The 20,371-nt window shown below is 43.3% G+C and overlaps 1 protein-coding gene across 1 annotated transcript in view; it reads left to right on the top strand.

The window, feature by feature from the left end:
- The window catches only part of LOC105497431 (HECT and RLD domain containing E3 ubiquitin protein ligase 2), a 222,446-nt gene that overhangs the window by 31,953 nt on the left and 170,122 nt on the right, over positions 1–20,371 (top strand). The window contains exons 4-5 of the mRNA XM_071067311.1: positions 1,674–1,808; positions 16,644–16,863. Coding sequence (XP_070923412.1) covers positions 1,674–1,808; positions 16,644–16,863 — 355 coding nt within the window. The remainder of the gene's footprint in view (positions 1–1,673; positions 1,809–16,643; positions 16,864–20,371) is intronic.

Below are 20,371 nucleotides of genomic sequence, written 5' to 3'. Positions count from 1 at the left end.
GTGAGATGACTTTGCTTCCATGGGAAGATGTGATTGGCTTGTTTGAATAACTCTGGGCCGGCAGGGATGAGCAGGCTGGGGTCGGGTCTCCATGATAAGGAGGGTTGTTTGGCTTTGGGACCTTATCCGTGGGAGCAGAGCTGGAGGGAGACCTTGTGGTTAGGCTATTTGAGGCCTTCTTGATTTTACTGACGTCAAGGCAGCACGTAATATTTAGCCTTAATTTCGGGCCCCACAACACACTCTTCTATACCTGCTTTCTGTGGCACTTTTCAGAAGGTTTTGTCCTTAGTGTTTAGCAGTTGATTATGATGTGCCTAGTCATGGCTTCTTTTGGATTTATCTTGTTTGGGCTTCTTCAGTCTGCCTAGATTCTTCAGTCTGCCTAGGTTTATGCCATTTGCTGAACTTAGGAAGTTTTCAGCCCTTAGTTCTTTGGATATTTTTTTCAGCATTATACCTTTTCTTTCCTGTTATTAACCTGTGGGGTCTGCTAATTCTAGGTAGTTAGTTTCAGAATTGAATTGCACTGTGGGACACGTAGATGGGTGTTGCAGAGAACTGAGAATTGCCTTGTGCAAAAGTCCATCCATTTGGTGTCAGAAGTGTTGTAAACAGAGGATCTGTTTCCTTAGAGATTTTTAGGCACTCGTTATTTGTAATTTGCATGGGATATCATGTCTTTCACCGATTTCGATACATTTTTCTAATTATGTTGTTTGGATGTTTAGTAATAGCCTTGTGTAATGGAACGTGTTTACACTTCAAGGTTAAGGTTAGTTCTCTCTGCTCTTCGCTTACTATGTAAGGAGTTTTATGACAGTTGTTTTTGACTGAAACTTCACATCGTCAGTGGCCTAAAGTCATTGTTCTCAGCTTTTCCTTTGTGTCCCAGTGCTCTTGAATTCTGCTCTCAGTGACAGCGCCCCTGCATAGCAGTGCTTCTCAGTTGGCAGTGGAGTAGGGCCTTGTAAAGAGTTGAAAGATTTTTGAATCATACTCCTGTTCTACACCCTCCCTTTTCCCATGTATACACAAGCATTGGGACTCACTGGAAAAAGGCAATTGGTGTGAAATTGAAGTAGGTAAATATCAAAGACTAAGTTTCTCAGTTGTGAAGTGTACTAGGAAGTTGATGGAATATCATTTTGGAAGACATGCTTTGAATAATTTGTTATATCGGTTTCTTTTTCTTTTTTTTTTTGCTACAGAGTCTTGCTCTGTTGCCCAGACTGGAGTACAGTGGCGCCATCTCGGGTCACTGCAAGCTCTGCCTCCAGGGTTCACACCATTGTCCTGCCTCAGCCTCCCTGGTAGCTGGGATTACAGGCGCCCGCCATCATGCCTGGCTAATTTTTTGTGTTTTAGTAGAGACAGGGTTTCACTGTGTTAGCCAGGATGGTCTTGATCTTCTGACCTTGTGATCTACCCATCTTGGCTTCCCAGAATGCTGGGATTACAGGCATGAGCCCCTGTGCCCGGGTGATATATTGGTTTCTTTATGAAAAGTGTACTGGATCTGTTACAGGTGTGACTGATGTATTTTATTTTTAAGTGGGCAAACATTCAATTAATGATGTGTGTTGTAACTTTTCGGGGAGGGACATTTGCAGAGACTAATGGTATGGCATTCTGAAAAGCAGTTACAGATTAAAATATTTTTAATTCTGCAGATGATAGTGTCGAATCGAGTGGAACAAAGAAAGAAGATATGAATGACAAAGAGAAAAAGGATGAAGAAGAAACTCCTGCACCTGTATATAGGGCCAAGTCAATCCTGGAAAGCTGGGTATGGGGCAAGCAACCAGGTAATCTTGTGAGTTTTGGCACTTTGGAAAGCTTGATCTGATATTCCTTTTCTATATAACTTGGATGGATTCTTAGTATTTTTTTGGTAACAATTTTTAAAAATGTAATTAAATTTAAATATTGTAAAATATACATACCATAAAGCTTACCGTTTTAACCATTTTTAGGTGTACAGTTCATTGGCATTAAGTATATTCACATGGTTACCCAGCCATCACAGTTGACTAATTAAAGACAGAATCTCACTGTGTTGTCCAGGCTGGTCTTATACTCCTGGCTTCAAGGGATCTTCCTGCCTCAGACTCCTGAGTTGCTGAGATTTCAGGTGTAAGCCATTGTACCTGGCACTACATGTAACTTTTTGAGGAACCAGTAAACTGTTTTCCACAGTGGCTACATTGTTTTACATTCTTGCAGCAGTATACCAAGGTTCCAATTTCTCCATATCCTCACCAACACTTTTTCTTTTCTGATGATAGCCATCCTAATTTTTGTGAGTAGGTACAGCATCTCATTGTTTTGATTTGCATTTCCCATTTCCCTGTTGATTAGTCATTCTGAGCATCTTTTTACATGCTTATTGACCATTACTATACATTCACTGGAGAAGTGTCTATTCAAATCCTTTGCCCATTTTTTTTTCTTTGGAGACAGAGTTTGGCTCTTGTTGCCCAGGCTGGAGTGCAGTGGTGCAATCTCGGCTCATTGCAAGCTCTGCCTCCTGGGTTCAAGTGATTCTCCTGCCTCAGCCTCCCGAGTAGCTGGGATTACAGGTGCCTGCCACTGTGCCTGGCTAATTTTTTGTATTTCTAGTAGAGACGAGGTTTCACTATGTTGGCCAGGCTGGTCTTGAACTCCTGACCTCAAGTGATCCACCCACCTCGGCCTCCCAAAGTGCTGGTATTACAGGCATGAGCCACTGCGCCTGGCCCTTTTGCCCATTTTTTAATTAAGTTTTTTGTTTTGGGTTATAGGAGTTCTTTATTGTGGATGGAGTTTATAATCTTTTGCCTTTATCCAAACCAGTAAAACCCATATATTTGTTCTATGCATACTTTTTTTGTGTAATTCAATTTTTGAAATGTCTGATGCATTTTTGTTCCAATTAAAAATATACATGGAATAAATGTTTTTTAATAAAAATATATAGATTATAAAGCAGAAATTTCACCTGACTGTCCACCCAAATTTCAGTTTTCCTCTAAGAGTTAGCTACTATTATCCCTTCGGTGTGGATATTCAGACTTTCTTTTCCTTGCATGGACGTACATGTGTAGATGTACATATATAAAAATAATTTGTGACACCAGGCTTGCACCTGTAATCCCAGCACTTTGGGACGCTGAGGTGAGAGAATTACTTGAGGCCAGCAGTTTGAAGCTGCAGTGATCTATGATTGTGCCTCTACCTGGGTGACAGAGTCAGACCCTGTCTCTTAAGAAAAAAATTCGTGTCCGGGCGCGGTGGCTCAAGCCTGTAATCCCAGCACTTTGGGAGGCCGAGGCGGGTGGATCATGAGGTCAGGAGATCGAGACCATCCTGGCTAACATGGTGAAACCCCGTCTCTACTAAAAATACAAAAAACTAGCCGGGCGTGGTGGCGGGCGCCTGTGGTCCCAGCTACTCGGAGGCTGAGGCGGGAGAATGCCATGAACCCGGGAGGCGGAGCTTGCAGTGAGCCGAGATCGCGCCACTGCACTCCAGCCTGGGAGACAAAGCGAGACTCCGTCTCAAAAAAAAAAAAAAAGAAAAAAATTCGTATCTGCAGTTAATAATAGTACCCACTTTGTAGGTTATTATGGGATCAGTACAGTAGGCCAGTCAAAGTGCATATGCTATTATCTTGCATGTAGTAAGTACCAGCACATACTGTCTGTTATCCAGAAATTTGCTGAAATGTGCCTTGTATTTTCTCTCTTTCCATTTTGTTCAGTCTTAGTAGAAGTTATCAGTTTGAGTTTTTTCAAAGAGCCAGTTGTTGGTTTTAGTGATTTTGTTTGTTTTCTTTTTCATTGATTTCTGCTTTACTCTTTATTATTTTCTTGTTTCTGCTGGCTTTGGGTTCCATTTACTCTTCTGTCTCTTCTAGTTTCTTAAGGTAAAGGCTTAGCCTAGATCATTGACTTTCGATTTTCTGTCTTTTCTAACAAGTGTTCAAAACTATAATATAAATTTCCCTCTAAGCATTGTTTAGCCACATTTCACAAATTTGGAAATGTTTATTCATTTTCATCTTCATTCAGTTGAAAATATTTTCTAATTTCCCTTTTAATTTCTTCTTTTACCCACTTATTATTTGGAAATGTGTTATTTCATTTTGAAATATTTGGGGATTTTCAAATATCTCCTGTTAACAATTTCTAAATTGGTTGTAGTCAGAGAACATATTCTGTGATTTCATTGTTGAGGCTTGTCTTAAGCCCCAGAATATGGTGTATTCTGTGGAATGTTTCATGCACACGTAATAAGAATGGCTGGGTGCTGTGGCTCATGCCTGTAATCCCAGCACTTTGGGAGGCTGAGGTGGGTGGATTACTTGAGGTCAGGAGTTCAAGACCAGCCTGGCCAACATGGTGAAACTGTCTCTACCAAACATAACAAAAATTAGCTGGGTGTGGTGGTGGGCACTTGTAATCTCGATTGCACCCCTGCACTTTAGTCTGGGTGACAAAGTGAGACTACATCTCAAAAAAAAAAAAAAAAGTGTATTTTGTTGCTCTGTAACGCTTAGTGAGATCAAGTTGTCAGTGTTCAGGTATCCTTGACTTGAAATAATTTTCTGCCTACTTGTTCTATTCACTGTTAGGAGAGGAGTTGAACTAACAGGCAAGGTTGGATTACCACATTAGTTTGATGTGAATCTCAGAGATTTTATCAGTACCAGATTACTTAGGAACTTTAAAGATACAAGTAATATCCTCACTTGTGTGCTCAGGCAAAGCAGGAAGAGATATGGGACAGTCTGTGCAACTCCCCCAGGTTCGTCCTGTTTGAACTCCGCCTGAGAGATGAGACCTCTCACTGAGGTGCGTCCTCCTCTCACTGAGGTGCTGAGGTGCGTCGTTCTCCCACTGAGGTGCGTCCTCCTCCCACTGAGGGGCGTCCTTCTCTCACTGAGGTGCGCCCTCTCACTGAGGTACTGAGGTGCGTAATCCTCCCGCTGAGGTGCGTCGTCCTCCCGCTGAGGTGCGCCCTCTCACTGAGGTGCTGAGGTGCGTAATCCTCCCGCTGAGGTGCGTCGTCCTCCCGCTGAGGTGCGCCCTCTCACTGAGGTGCTGAGGTGCGTAGTCCTCTCGCTATGTCGTCCTCCCGCTGAGGTGCGTCGTCCTCCCGCTGAGGTGCGTCATCCTCCCGCTGAGGTGCGTCGTCCTCCCGCTGAGGTGCGTCGTCCTCCCGCTGAGGTGCGTCGTCCTCCCGCTGAGGTGCGTCGTCCTCCCGCTGAGGTGCGTCCTCCTCTCGCTGAGGTGCGTCCTCCTCTCGCTGAGGTGCGTCGTCCTCCCGCTGAGGTGCGTCCTCCTCTCGCTGAGGTGCGTCGTCCTCTCACTGAGGCGTGTCCTCTCGCTGAGGTGCGTCCTCCTCTCACTGAGGTACTGAGGTGCTGAGTCCTCTCGCTGAGGTGCGTCATCCTCCCGCTGACGTGCGTCGTCCTCTCACTGAGGTACTGAGGTGCTGAGGTGCGTCCGCCTCTCGCTGAGGTGCGTCGTCCTCCCGCTGAGGTGCTGAGGTGCGTCTTCTTCCCGCTGAGGTACGTCGTTCTCTCGCTGAGGTGCGTCGTCCTCTCCCTGAGGTGCTGAGGTGCGTCGTCCTCTCACTGAGGCGCGTCCTCTCGCTGAGGTGCGTCGTCTTCTCACTGAGCTGCTGAAGTGCGTCCTCCTCTCGCTGAGGTGCTGAGGTGCTGAGGTGCGTCGTCCTCTCAGGTGCGTCCTCCTCTCGCTGAGGTGCTGAGGTGCGTCGTCCTCTCAGGTGCGTCCTCCTCTCGCTGAGGTGCGTCCTCTTCTCGCTGCACAAGTAGCATTAAGGATGCGTAGTGTTTCCGTTTTGTAGTCAAATAGTTTATACACTTTAGGGAACTTTTTCCAGGGAACCGTGTCCCATAAGTCCATGGATTTTAGGTATGTTTACCAAACACAATCCTAAACTAACCACATCTTGCTAAAAACATTTCATAGATAAGGACTCTTCTAGCAAATACCAGTCATTTATTTACAGAGAAGCCGGTCTCAGCATTCTGGGGAGATCAGGCCCGGCGACTGGCCTTTGTTTCCCTGCGGTATCTCCATTGTGCTGGGGAGGCATGAAAAGCAGTTTCACTGCTTAGTTCATCTTTCTTCTGAGGAGAATGGAAATCTCATGCCGATTACAGATTCTTTTCTTTCAGCTCTGCAGTTTTTGCTTCATGTATTTGAGAACTGTGTTATACGATGCACGCACTTTTAGGATTTTTACATCATTTTCGTAAATTTGACCCCCTTTATCTCTGGTGACGTTCTTTGTTGTGAAGTCACCTTGGTTTGACTACTGTCCTTTCTTCTGATTTGGTATTTGTGTGGTGTGTTTGCCAGGTTTAGCTTTTTTCACTTTCAACCTTTGTGTATGTGTGAAGTGGATTTCTTTCAGTATCATATAATTAGGTCTTGCTTCTTTATTCAGCCTGACAACCTCTGGTTTTTACTTGGAGTCTTTAGACCACTTGGGTTTAAATCTGTCATCTCTGGGGTTTTCCGCTACATCTTTCACTTGTCGCTGTCTACTCTCTAATGGCATTACCCTGCCTGAGCCTTGGGGCAGTTCTCTGACTACGGCTTCCTGCTTCTGACCTGTTCTTGGTTGGTTGTGTTGCTGTGTCATATATCCAAGTGAAACATGGTGTAAACCCCACAATATAAATAGGCAATTACATTTTTTCCCCTCAAAATTGAAAAGAAAAAAAAAGTCTTTTTTTTTTTTTTGAGACAGAGTTTTGCTCTTGTTGCCCAGGCTAGAGTGCAATGGCATGATCTCAGCTCACTGCAACCTCCGCCTCCTGGGTTCAAGCAGTTCTCCTGCCTCAGTCTCCCTAGTATCTGGGATTACAGGCACACCCCACTATGCCCAGCTAATGTTTTTGTATTTTTAGTGGAGACAGGGTTTCACCATGTTGGCCAGGCTGGCCTCTAACTCCTGACCTTAGGTGATCCACCTGCCTCAGCCTCCCAAAGTGCTGGAATTATAGGCGTGGCCACCACACCCGGCTTTTTTTTTTTGAGATGGAGTTTTGCTTTTGTTGCCCAGGCTGCCAGGCTGGAGTGCAATGGTGCAATCTTGGCTCACTGCAACCTCTGCCTCCTGGGTCCACGCTATTCTCCTGGTTCAGCTTCCCGAGTCGCTGGGATTACAGGCATTTGCCACCACGCATGGCTAATTTTGTATTTTTGAGTAGAGACAGGGTTTCATCATGTTGGTCAGGCTGGTGAACTCCTGACCTCAGATGATCCACCCGCCTGGGCCTCCCAAAGAGCCACCTTGAGTGGCCAAATAAAAGTATTGTATGTTAACCTACATGTTTACCATTTTGGGCCCTTAAGGTTTTGTTTTATAGCCCAGCTGCCTTCTGGTATCATTTTCCTTCAGTTTGAAGATCTCCCTAATTTACCATTTCTAGATCTGCTGGCAGAGAAGTTTTTCAGTCTGTTTGGGTATCAATTGTGGCTTTATCTCTGACTCTACACAAATCACTTTGTCTCACCTTGGGCCTCTCATGTATAAAATCGGCAAGTGGCTGGGCGCGGTGGCTCACGCCTGTAATCCCAGCACTTTGGGAGGCTGAGGCGGGCGGATCACGAGGCCAGGAGATTGAGACCATCCTGGCTAATATGGTGAAACCCCATCTCTACTAAAGATACAAAAACATTAGCCGGGGATGGTTGGCAGGCGCCTATAGTCCCATCTTCTGGGGGAGGCTCAGGCAGGAGAATAGCATGAACCTGGGAGGCTCAGGTTGCAGTGAGCCAAGATCGTGCTGTTGCATTCCAGCCTGGGTGACAGAGTGAGACTCTGTCTCAAAAAAAAAAAAAAAAAAGGAATAAGTATAATATAATGTAAATAATTAAAATTATATAATATGTATAAAATAAATGAAAGTACTTACTCAGAGAGTTGCTGTGCAAATGACATGAAATAATGCACTTGAAGCTCCTAAGTCAGTGCCTGGCACATACTGTTTGATAAACATTTGTTGTGATTTTAAAAATCTGTTGTTTTTCCCTTCTCCTTCTTTCCCCTCACCTAGGCATCAAAATACCTACAGTTATGGGTGTGTAATTAGATCAAAAATAATACCTTTCTTGCTCAGATTAAAGCCCAGCTTATTGACTCACGGTGGCTTTAATGAAGAGGGTTTTCTTTGGAAGCTCTGCTTGCTCACAGGTACAGAGCTTTCGCAGAGCCAGCTCTCTACCTGGCAGCCTTGAAGGAGCTTGAATCAAAAGCATATTCTTGAGCCATGTCATCTTTAATCAAACTGCAGGTGGAATTTGTAGCTTTTAGAATAGCTCCTATTCCTTTCATTCCTTTTTTCTTTTTTGCTCTTCCAGCTCAACCTAAAAAGAGAAACACATTAATTTGAGCCATGGGAATTTAGAACTTGTTTTTTCTTTTGCTTAGATGTGTTTGACTAAAGCTTCCTTTTTCACAGATTTATTTTTTCCAACATTTTATTATGAAAAAAAAATACAGAAAAGTTGAAAGAGTTTTACAGTGCGCACCCACGTATTGACCACCTAAGACTGTGCCGCTGGCGTTATCCCACATTCTTTATGACAGCTCTCTCCACCTTTTCGTGCCTCTATTCATCCATCAGTCCCTCACATTTTTTTTCAGTGTTTCCAAGGAGACCTCTGGACACTTGCTTCTCAACATTGCAGCGTGTAGGCCCTCAGCAGGAGTTCAGAGGTGCACATTTCACAGTGAACCTTCTGGGATTGTTGACAGATCACAGCTTTTCTTTTTGTCTAATGAAAAGGGCTTGCTGGCCATTGGGTGTTGTAATCTCTTAGGACAGTAAACTCTTAGTAACTATCTAAATCATTCTTTTTTTTTTTTTTTTTTTGACACGGAGTCTTGCTCTGTGCCCCAGGCTGGAGTGCAGTGGCGCGATCTCGGCTCACTGCAAGCTCCGCTCCCCGGGTTCACGCCATTCTCCTGCCTCAGCCTCCCGAGTAGCTGGGACTACAGGCGCTCGCCACCTCGCCCGGCTAATTTTCTTGTATTTTTAGTAGAGACGGGGTTTCACCGTGTTAGCCAGGATGGTCCTATCTAAATCATTCTTAATGATTCACTCTGCAGTGTAAAGTAGGTTTAGGAGGACCCTTTCTGACATTGCTGTTAGCATAAGTTTTAGCTTAAGGTTTTGTAAATGCTGTTTATCAAGATGAAGTTCCCATTTATTGCTATTTTCTGAGAATTTTTATTATGCATGAGTATTGAATTTTGTTATTTGCTTTTGCTAAATCAATTGATAGGTAATCATGTGATTTTTGTTCTTTAGCCTTTTAATAGGGTGGGTTATATTGATTTTTGACTGTTGAACCAGCTTTGCATTCCTGAAATGAAACTACTTGGCGATGATGTGGAATTCTTTTTATATTTTGTTTAATTTTACTTGCTTGTAAATAACTGAATATTTTTGTATGTCTCTGTATATATAAAGTATATTGTTCTGTAGTTTGTACTGTCTTTAGGTTTGATATCATGCTAATATTAGCTTCTTAAAATGAATTGGGAGGTTTTTCCTCTTCTAGTTTCTGGAAGAGATTGTTTTCAGTCTGTATTAATTATTTTTTAATGTTTGATGGAATTATCCAGTGAATTCATTTGAGTCTGGTAATTTCTTTTTTTGGGGATTCTTAGAATTAGGAATTCAGTTTTCTTGAGAGTGGTAGGGCTGTTCAAATAATCTATTTTATATTTGATGAGTTGTGGTAATTTGTATTATTTGAGGAATAAGTCCATTTTGCCCAAGATGTCAAAGTTGCGTGTGTAGAGTTGTACCTAGTAATTCTTAATTATCTTTTTTGATATCTTCAGAGCCTGTTTCAACACTAATGTTGGTAATTTATGTCTTCTTTTTTTTTTTTTTTTTTTTTGGTCAGTCTTGCTTAGAGAGGTGTGTCAGTTTTATTGATCTTTTCAAAGATCCAGCTTTTTGCTTTACTGTTTATTGTTTTTCTGTTTTCACTTTGTTTCTTTTGTTTCTACTCTTACCTTAATTATTTCTTCCTTTCTACTTACTTTTGGGTTTATTTTGCTATTTTTTTCTTTTAGGTTGCTGAGGGGGCACTTATATTATTGATTTGTTTCCAAGTTTCTAATGTACCATTTATTTAGTGCTGTAAATTTCTCTCACCCACTGTAGCTCTTTCCCATACATTTTGATGTATTGTACTTGCATTTTCTCTCAGTTCAGAATATATTTTAAAATTTTCCTTGAGACTTCCTCTTTGATCCATGGGTTATTTAGAAGTTTATTGTTTAGTTTCTGAGAGTTAGGCAATTTTCCTGTAATTGTTCTCTTGTTGACTTCTAATTTGTTTCCATTGTTTGAGGGAACATAGGCTGTGTGACTTTAATTTCAAAAAATTTGTTAGGTTTGTTTTATGCCTCAGAATATGTTCTAACTTAGTATTTGTTTTGTGGATACTTGAAAAGATTTTGTATTCTGCTGTTACTGACTGGAGTGTTGTATAAATTTTGATTGGATCTAGTTGATTGATGGTGATGTTGAGTTCTATATCCTGGCAGTTTTTCTGTCTCCTAATTTTATCAGCTGTAGAGGGAGATTTTGAGGTCTCCAACTATATGTCTTTTTCTCCTTTCAGTTCTGTTCATTGTTTTTGTTTGTTTGGTGTATACATGTTTCGAATTGCTCCTCTTAACGGTGGATTGACCAAGTTCTTATTTTATAATGTTGCCATCTGTTCCTGGTAATTTTTTTTTTTTTTTTAAGACGGAGTTTTGCTCCTTTTGCCCAGGCAGGAGTGAAGTGGCGCGATCTCAGCTCACTGCAACGTCTGACCCCGCTGGGTTCAAGTGATTCTCCTGCCTCAGCCTCCTGAGTAGCTGGAATTATAGGCATCCGCCATCAGGTCCAGCTAATTTTTGTACTTTTAGTAGAGATGGGGTTTTGCCATGTTGACCAGTCTGGTCTCAAACTCCTGAGCTCGGGTGATCCACCCCCCTTGGCCTCCCAAAGTGCTAGGATTACAGGCGTGAGCCACTGTGCCTGGCCCTACTGATAATTATCTTTGCTCTGAAGTTTACTTTATTTGATATAAATGTAGCCAACTTCTGCTGTCCTTTCAGTAATGTTTGCATGATCTTTCTTTTTCTATACTTCTGTTTTCAGTTTGCCTGTTTGAAGTCACTTTCTTATGGACAACATGTAGCTGCATCATGTTCTCTAGTCTACTCTGCCAGTGTCTGTCATTTAATTGATGTATTTAGACTGTTTACATTTAATTTAATGTCATTGGTAAATTGAGGCTTAACACTGCCATTTTGTTTGGTATTTTCTGTTTCTTCTGGTTTTCATTTTTTCGATTCGGTTCTTCCTGGCTCTCTGTGGTTTACTTGACCATTTTTAGCATTCTATTTTATTTATAGTGTTTTAGAGTGTATCTTTTTGTATAGCTTTTTTAGTGACTTTTCTAGGTGATATATTACATGCAGATTGAGCATCTCTGAACCCTAAATCCAAAATCTGAAATGCCTCAAAATTTGAAACTTTTTGGCACCCCAGCGTGATGCCCCCAAGTTGAAAATTCCATTCATAAGTACTTAGCATGAGCTTTGTTTCATACAAAAAATTATTAAGCATTCTATATAAAATTACCTTCAGGCTCTGTGTATAAGGTATGTATAAAACATAAATGAATGTATTTAGACTTGGGTCCTATCCCCAAAATATCTCATTATTTACATGCAAATATTCCTAAATCTGATAAAAATCTGAATGTGGAACACTTGGGCTCCTGAGCGTTTTGTAAGGGACACTCAACCTGTGTGTGTATGAACACTTATCAGATTGTACCTAGTGTTGTCATTTACCAGCTTCTGGGATATAGAAACTACCTTCCTTTATGTTCCTTTATGTTCTCCTTTTCATAATATATTTGCCTTAAGTATTTCATTTGCTTACATTGATAACCACATATGACAGTGTTATAATTTTTGGTTGAACCCTTAGACATAATTTAGCAAAGTCAAGAGGTGAGGAAAAAGTGTATTGTATTTATGCATAGGTGTGCGTGTCATGCTCTTCTTTCTGGAAGTTCCAGGGTTTTCTTGTTTGATGGTTGCCATTCTGCTTAAAGAACTTCCATTAGCCTTTCTTTTGGTGTGTGTCTTCTGGTGACAAATTCTGTTTTACTTCCTCTGAGAATGTTTTGCTTTCCTTTTCATTCCTGAAGGACATTTTTCCTGGATATAAGAATTCTGTGGTAATGGTTCTTTTCATCATTTGAAAAATATTTCGTACTTTCAGCTGGGGTCCATGGTATCTGATGAGAAATTCGCTGTCATTTGACTTGTTAATCCACAATAGCTAAGGTACTGTTTTTCTTTAGTGGCTTTTGAAATGTTTTGTCTTCTGTTTTTTGGAGTTTGATTATGATATGTCTTAGATTGGATTTCTTTGGGTTCATCCTGTTTAGGGTTTGCTTACTTTAGATCTGTAGATTTATGTCTTTTTTTTTTTTTTTTTTTTTTTTTTTGAGACGGAGTCTCGCTCTGTCACCCAGGCTGGAGTGCAGTGGCCGGATCTCAGCTCACCGCAAGCTCCGCCTCCCGGGTTTACGCCATTCTCCTGCCTCAGCCTCCCGAGTAGCTGGGACTACAGGCGCCTGCCACCTCGCCCGGCTAAGTTTTTTGTATTTTTAGTAGAGACGGGGTTTCACTGTGTTAGCCAGGATGGTCTCGATCTCCTGACCTCGTGATCCGCCCGTCTCGGCCTCCCAAAGTGCTGGGATTACAGGCTTGAGCCACCGCGCCCGGCCAAGATCTGTAGATTTATGTCTTTTGCCAAATTTGGGAACTTCTAAGCTATCACTTCTTAGAGTACAGTTTCAAGCCCGCCTTCTTTCTCCTGTCCCTTCCTGAGTTCAGTGACCAGAGTTGTTATAGTCCCACAGGTCTCCGAGACTGTTTTTTTTTTTTTTTTTTTTGTGGGGACATATATTTCTTTCTTTCTTTCTTTTTTTTTTTTTTTTTGAGACGGAGTCTCTCCCTGTTTCCCAGGCTGGAGTGCAATGTGCAATGGCACGATCTCAGCTCACTGCAACCGCCTCCCCCCGAGTTCGAACGATTCTCCTGTCTCAGCCTCTCGAGTAGCTGGGATTACAGGTGCCTGCCACCATGCCCAGCTCATTTTTGTATTTTTAATAGAGATCGGGTTTCACCATGTTGGCCAGGCTAGTTTCAAACTCCTGACCTTGTGATCCGCCTACCTTAGCCTCCCAAAGTGCTGGGATTACAGCTGTGAGCCACCGCGTCCCGCCTTGGGGGCGTGTATTTCTTCTGTGTTATTCACATTGAGTAACTTCTATCTTTTCCATCACTGATTCTTTGACCTTTTTCCTCCATTCTACTGCTATTTCCATTCACTGAGTTTTTATTTTGGTTATTGTATTTTTCAGTTCTAAATTCTATTTGGTTTCTTTTCCTTTTCTTGTCTTAGGCTTTCTATTTTTTCATTTATTTCACATGTGTTTGTAATTGCTTGTTGAAACCTTTTTATCATGGCTGCTTTTAATTATTTGCCACATTATGCCCACATCTTTCATTGTGGTATTTCTTTTTTTTTTTTTTGAGACGGAGTCTCGCTCTGTCACCCAGGCTGGAGTGCAGTGGCCGGATCTCAGCTCACTGCAAGCTCCGCCTCCCGGGTTCACGCCATTCTCCTGCCTCAGCCTCCCGAGTAGCTGGGACTACAGGCACCCGCCACCACGCCCGGCTAATTTTTTTTGTATTTTTAGTAGAGACGGGGTTTCATCATGTTAGCCAGGATGGTCTCGATCTCCTGACCTCGTGATCCGCCCGCCTCGGCCTCCCAAAGTGCTGGGATTACAGGCTTGAGCCACCGCGCCCGGCCATTGTGGTATTTCTATAATTGTTTTTTAAAATTTGGTCTTAGATCTTCCTGGTTGTTGGTATCATGAGTGACTTTTTCTTTTTTTTTTTTTTTTTTGAGACAGAGTCTCGCTCTGTTGCCCAGGCTGGAGTACAGTGGCCGGATCTGGGCTCACTGCAAGCTCCGCCTCCCAGGTTTACGCCATTCTCCTGCCTCAGCCTCCCGAGTAGCTGGAACTACAGGCGCCCGCCACCTCGCCCAGCTAGTTGTTTTTTTTTTTTGTATTTTTTAGTGGAGACGGGGTTTCACCCTGTTAGCCAGGATGGTCTTGATCTTATGACCTCGTGATCCGTCCGCCTCGGCTTCCCAAAGTCCTGGGATTACAGGCGTGAGCCACCGCGCCCGGCCATGAGTGACTTTCTCAATGGAACATGTTGTTAGGCGACTCTAGGTCTTACTGAAGTGTTCTGTATAAGTGGTTAAATCTTTCTGTGACCCTGCTTTGGCTGGGATAGGGCGTGCTTCACCTCATCACTAGCAGCTCGAGAGGAAGTCCAGACTTCCCAGTTTGCCTAGAGGCCCCTGGTTACTGTGAGGCAGGGGTGGGAGTTCTGACTCCCCAGTAGTGTCCATGGTTTGTGCATGTTCTCACCCACTGTTTCAGAGCATGCATGACTGATGGACTGGGCAGTCAGGATTGCGACGGAATAAGCGGGAAGGTGTCAGGGAGAAGGGCACGGGGGTGCTCAAGGGCAGAGCTGCGCTCTTAGAGCTTTGGGGTTGTTTCTGAGCTCCGCAGCCAAGCAGAAGGGAGATGTATTATTTAAAAGTGGAAATACAGTGAGTCTTCAGGAAGGGCTTGGCCCTTGAAGTGCTGGGCCAGCCTCCTTGCCTGAAGGGTGGCTCAGTGGGGATGCCCAGAGAAGGGCAGGGGCACTGCTTTACCTGTCAGTCTTTCGCTTCTTCATCTTGAGCCCAGTGTGCAATTCAGTATTCTTCATGTATTTTGTTTTTATTTTTTTGTGCATTTTTTATCAAGAGGTTTATATATTATTAAATCATGTAAAAGCAGTATGTAGTTTTTGATAAAGCAACTGAATAACTCTTAAATGTGCTTAAAAATAAGATTGTGATATATATAAGATGATACAGATTAAATCAAGTCTGCTCAGTTATGCTGTGCTTTAACAAATGGCTATGTGAAATAATTTTAACATTTTTTCTGTAAAAATTAAATAAGCATATCCAAACATGGAATATCACATGATTTAATTATAAGCCAGCAGTAGAATTTAGTAAATTCAAGCAGAACACGTGTACTGTTATCATAATCATGTAGTTTTAAATAACTATTAGCTCTTAGCTGCAAAGCTCCAGGTCTCACATCCTGCTGCTGGTGCTGGGCACAGTATGCGCCATCCTGTGCCTTTCTAGGGAGTGGTGAGATGTGTCTCTTTAATGCCTTCTGAGGTCCCTCCCATCCCGTGGAGAGCATATCCAGGTAATGGGTTGTTGGAAAGGGGAGGCAGCCAGTAGGGGTGTTGCTATTACCTGTGAGGATCCAGGGCTGCGAAGCTGTTGGCTGCTGGTCTCCAGGCTAATAAGCAGCAGACAGGCAAGCACAGAAGAGCCCAGCTCTCACCCCGCCACTGGGAGCTGTGCTGTTATAGGGGATTGGTGGGAGGTAACTTACAATTCCCCTATAATGATCTGTATTCTGAGGTAGATGTATGCTTAGTTGAAAGTCCAGAATCCTTTGAATTATTTTCACTCACGTGACTGCCTTCTAGCTACTTATAAAACACTTCTTAGTATGGAAATTTTCAAAGATACATAGAAGTAGAGAGAATAATGTAATGAAATATCACTAGTTAGAATGTGTATTTTAACTGGTTACTTTGTCTTCTTCTAAAACATGTCCATAAATGTGTTTCATGAGTCATGCATGTTGGATAATTTTATCAAGACATCGCTTTTATTTTGAATTTGGTTTTGCAACATGAATATAATGGCTGTTTTTCTCTGTTTAGGAGATGTGCTGCTGAGAAATATTGACTAATATTGACTTCAGAGTTCTGTGTTAGTAACTTTTTTTTTTTTTTTTTTTGGGAGACAGAGTCTCACTCTGTCACCCAGGCTGGAGTGCAGCAACACAGTCTCAGCTCACTGCAACCTCTGCCTCCTGGGTTCAAGCAATTCTCGTGCCTCAGCCTTCTGAGTAGCTGGAATTCCCAGGCATGCACCACCACACCCGGCTAATTTTTGTATTTTTTTTGGTAGAGAAGGGGTTTCATGGCCACATTGGCCAGGACAGTCTCGAACTCCTGACCTCAAGTGATCCACCTGCCTTGGCCTCCCAAAGTGCTGGGATTCCAGGCGTGAGCCACGGCGCCCGGCCAACGTCTTTTGTATGATGTTTCCAGAGAGGCAGCGTGCCATGGTGGCTCAGAGTGGTCTCTGTCATGTGCTGCACTGCTCTCTGTGGCCTCGGATAAGTTGCTTAACCACTTAGTGCCTCGGTTTCCTCATCCACAGAATGGATGGACAGCACTGCTTGACCGTGCTGGGTGTGAGGGTTGCCTGAACTCATATGTGTAAACTGGTTAAAACCATTGTTGCCACATGTCATGCCTTCCAGTACCACCTGTTGCCATCATCCATTTTCTCAACGTCACAACCAATGGTGGCCACATTGTCCACAGGGGAGATGTTTTCTTATCTTGTTTTCTAGATGTAAATGAACTGAAGGAGTGTCTTTCTGTGCTGGTTAAAGAGCAGCAGGCCCTGGCCGTCCAGTCAGCCACCACCACCCTCTCAGCCCTGAGACTCAAGCAGAGGCTGCTGATCTTGGAGCGCTATTTCATTGCCTTGAATAGAACCGTTTTTCAGGAGAATGTCAAAGTTAAGTGGAAAAGCAGCAGCATTTCTCTGCCTCCTGTGGACAAAAAAAGGTAACAATAAAGCAAGAAAGAATCTTGATGCCAGTGAAATATAAAATTCAGACTGTTTTGTTCCAGAAAGTTTAAGGTTTTCAATATAGTGTCTGTCTTCAGCTTCTGAAATTTATTCTTTCCCTTTTCGTATGTTTTGTATAATCTGGAGAATGGATTTGCCAATTTGCTCATGTAGTAACAGACCGTACTATGTAATCTGTGTCATTATTTTATTTTATTCAATTAAATTTTCGATTTTGGAGAGACAACGTCTTGCTGTGTCACCCAGGCTGGGGTGCAGTGGTGTAATCACAGCTCATTGTAACCTTGAACTTCAGGGATCTAGTGATCCTCCCGCCTCGGCCACCTGAGTAGCTGGGACTACAGGCACATGCCACCATGCCTGGCTAAGTGAAAACAATTTGTGTTTGTGTGTGTTTGTGTGTGTGTGTGTGGAGATGGGGTCTTGCTCCTGGCCTCAGTCTTCCTGCTTCAACCTCTCAGAGTACTGGGATTACAGGCATGAGACACTATGCCTGGCTCTGTGTCATTATTTTAAAGACATTTTTCTGTCTGTAACTGTGGAAGCCAGCCAAAGCTTTAGATCAGCTCAAGTATAAATTTGAGAATGAGTTCTGAACGTTGTATACTTTTTATTTTGTTTTGCTGCTGGGTAGGAGATGGTCAGATTGTAGTGTTTAGTGCCCAGCTAGTTTAGATGCTTCATGGTTTTCCTTCCTAATGTGATTTTCTTATTCTTTTATTACAAGAGTTGCTTTTGGGCCAGGCACGGTGGCTCACAGCTGTAATCCCAGCACTTTGGGAGGCCAAGGCGGGCGGATCACCTGAGGTTGGGAGTTCGAGATCTGACCAACATGGAGAAACCCTGTGTCTACTAAAAATAAAAAAATTAGCCGTGTTGTGGTGGCACATGCCTGTAGTCCCAGCTACTCGGGAGGCTGAGGCAGGAGAATCGCTTGGTCCTGAGAGGTGGAGGTTGCAGTGAGCAGAGATCACGCCATTGGACTCCAGCCTGGGCAACAAGAATGAAACCCTGTCTCAAAAAGAAAGAAAAAAAAGGTGCTTTTGGGCGTATGAGTTTTAATTTGTTGATGCCTGTTAATATATCATAGATTTTCCCTATTTACTAACAGTCACTAGAAAGTTTAAGCTTATGTAAAATTGTACTTTTCCAAAATTAAGCTATCAGACCTTTGTCCTCAGAAGGTTAAACTACAGGATTGCCAGATGAAATTTTTATTTTGTGTAGTTGGGAGTGTTGGCTTTATTTGACTGTGATACGTGACTCCCTGGAGAGCATGTAGATGATACAGGAGGCAGAAAGAAACAAGAGCAAAACCCTGGTCGTCTTGCTCCCCAGAGACAGGAGTGATACTTGTAGCCTGTTTCCTTGTTTTCTTATGTTTTTTTTGTTTGTTTTTCTTTTTTGTTTCCTTATGTTTAAATATAGTTGAAATCACATTACAGTTGGCTCTCTGTATCTGTGGGTTTCACAAACACACATTCAACCAACTGTGGATCAAAAATATTGGAAGAAAAGCAGTAAAAACCAAAACAACAATAGTGGCTCAAGCCTGTAATCCCAGCACTTTGGGAGGCCGAGACGGGCGGATCACGAGGTCAGGAGATCGAGACCATCCTGGCAAACACCGTGAAACCCCGTCTCTACTGAAAAATACAAAAAACTAGCCGGGCGAGGTGGCGGGCGCCTGTAGTCCCAGCTACCTGGGAGGCTGAGGCAGGAGAATGGCGTGAACCCGGGAGGCGGAGCTTGCAGTGAGCTGAGATCCGGCCACTGCACTCCAGCCCGGGCGACAGAGCGAGACTCCGTCTCAAAAAAAAAAAAAAAAATAAAAAATAAATAAATAAAAATAAAAAACAATACAGTATGACAACGAATTACAGAGCATTTACCTTGTATTAGGTGTTATAGTAATCTAGAGATGGTTTTTCTTATTTGTTTGTTTTGACATGGAGTTCTCACTGTTGCCCAGGGCAGTGGGGCTATCATGGCTCCCTGCAGCCTTGATCTCCTGGGCTCAAGTGATTCTCACACTTCAGCCTCCCAAGTAGCTGGGACTCCAGGCGTGTGTCACAATGCCTAGCTAATTTGTATTTTTTGTAGAGCCAGGGACTCACTGTGTTGCCCAGGCTGGCCTCTAACTCCTGACCTCGAGGGATCTGCCTGCCTTGGCCTCCCAAAGTGCTGGGATTACAAGCCTGAGTCACCACGCCTGGCCGATTTTTTTTTCTGTTTAATTTGTATAGATGGGGTTTTGCCATGTTGCCCGGGCTGGTCTTGAACTCCTGGGCTCAGGCGACCCTCCCGCCTCTACCTCCCAGTGTTCAGTGTTGGGAGTATAGGTGTGAGCCACTGTGCCTGGCTGAGATGATTTAAATGACACGGGAGGATGTGCACAGGTTATATGCAAATACCACACCATTTTATATCAGGGTCTTGAGCATCCTAGGGTTTTGGTATGGAGCCAGGGTGGGGCAGGCCTGGTCCCAATCCCCTGCAGATACCAAGGGACAACTGTACATGTTGTATTTTTGAAAATAGTTTTAGAGTAAATTAAACCAAGTGACAGATGAGATTCCTACCCATTTGGCAATAGGAGTGCCGTGGTTCTTTCCTTCCTTCCTGACCGGCTGTGATGGTCGTGAATCAGAGTGTCATGTATGGGTGGGCGGTAGGTGCTCAGATTCTCCAAGCACTGTTGTGTGTTTGTCGAATCAAACTGAATTCCCTCAGCTGCAGAAATGGCTGAGAACCCAGCTGCTTTTTCTCTGCTGCTTCCTTTGTGATGACATAGGGTTGGTGGATTAATTGGAATGTATCTTTTATTAAGTGGAAGAACTCCTAAAATTTTTAAAAAGCCTTTCTTTCTTTGAGATAATTGTGGATTCACATACAGTTGTAAGAAACAGCATAGAGATTCCTTTTATTGTTCGCGCCTTTGCCCTCGCTGGTAGCTAGTTGCAAACTACAACACAGCCATCACAACTAGGGTGTTAACTCTGATTGTCTGTCTTCTTCAGGTTTTCCCAGTTTTACATGCTCTCAATTGTGTATTTCTTTGCAGTTTTTTCAGGTGTGAATTTTCTGAGACCACCACTGCAATCAGGGTACATGGACAAGGGCCGTTTATACCCACGTTCACGTATTCTCTTTCCACCTTAACTGCTCGCAACCACTCATCTGTTCTCTGTGTCTATTACGTGATTTTTTGACGTTGGCTTTTTTTTGAGACGGAGTCTAGCTCTGTTGCCCAGGCTGGAGTGCAGTGGCCGGATCTCAGCTCACTGCAAGCCCCGCCTCCCGGGTTCACGCCATTCTCCTGCCTCAGCCTCCCGAGTAGCTGGGAGTACAGGCGCCCGCCACCTCGCCCGGCTAATTTTTTTTGTATTTTAGTAGAGACGGGGTTTCACCGTGCCAGCCAGGATGGTCTCGATCTCCTGAACTCGTGATCTGCCCGTCTCGGCCTCCCAAAGTGCTGGGATT

The sequence above is a fragment of the Macaca nemestrina genome, chromosome 7 (genome assembly GCF_043159975.1).
Source record: "Macaca nemestrina isolate mMacNem1 chromosome 7, mMacNem.hap1, whole genome shotgun sequence".
Taxonomy (NCBI): domain Eukaryota; kingdom Metazoa; phylum Chordata; class Mammalia; order Primates; family Cercopithecidae; genus Macaca; species Macaca nemestrina.
The sequence above is the reverse complement of the archived record's forward strand: the minus strand, read 5'-3'. Positions and strand labels throughout refer to the sequence as shown.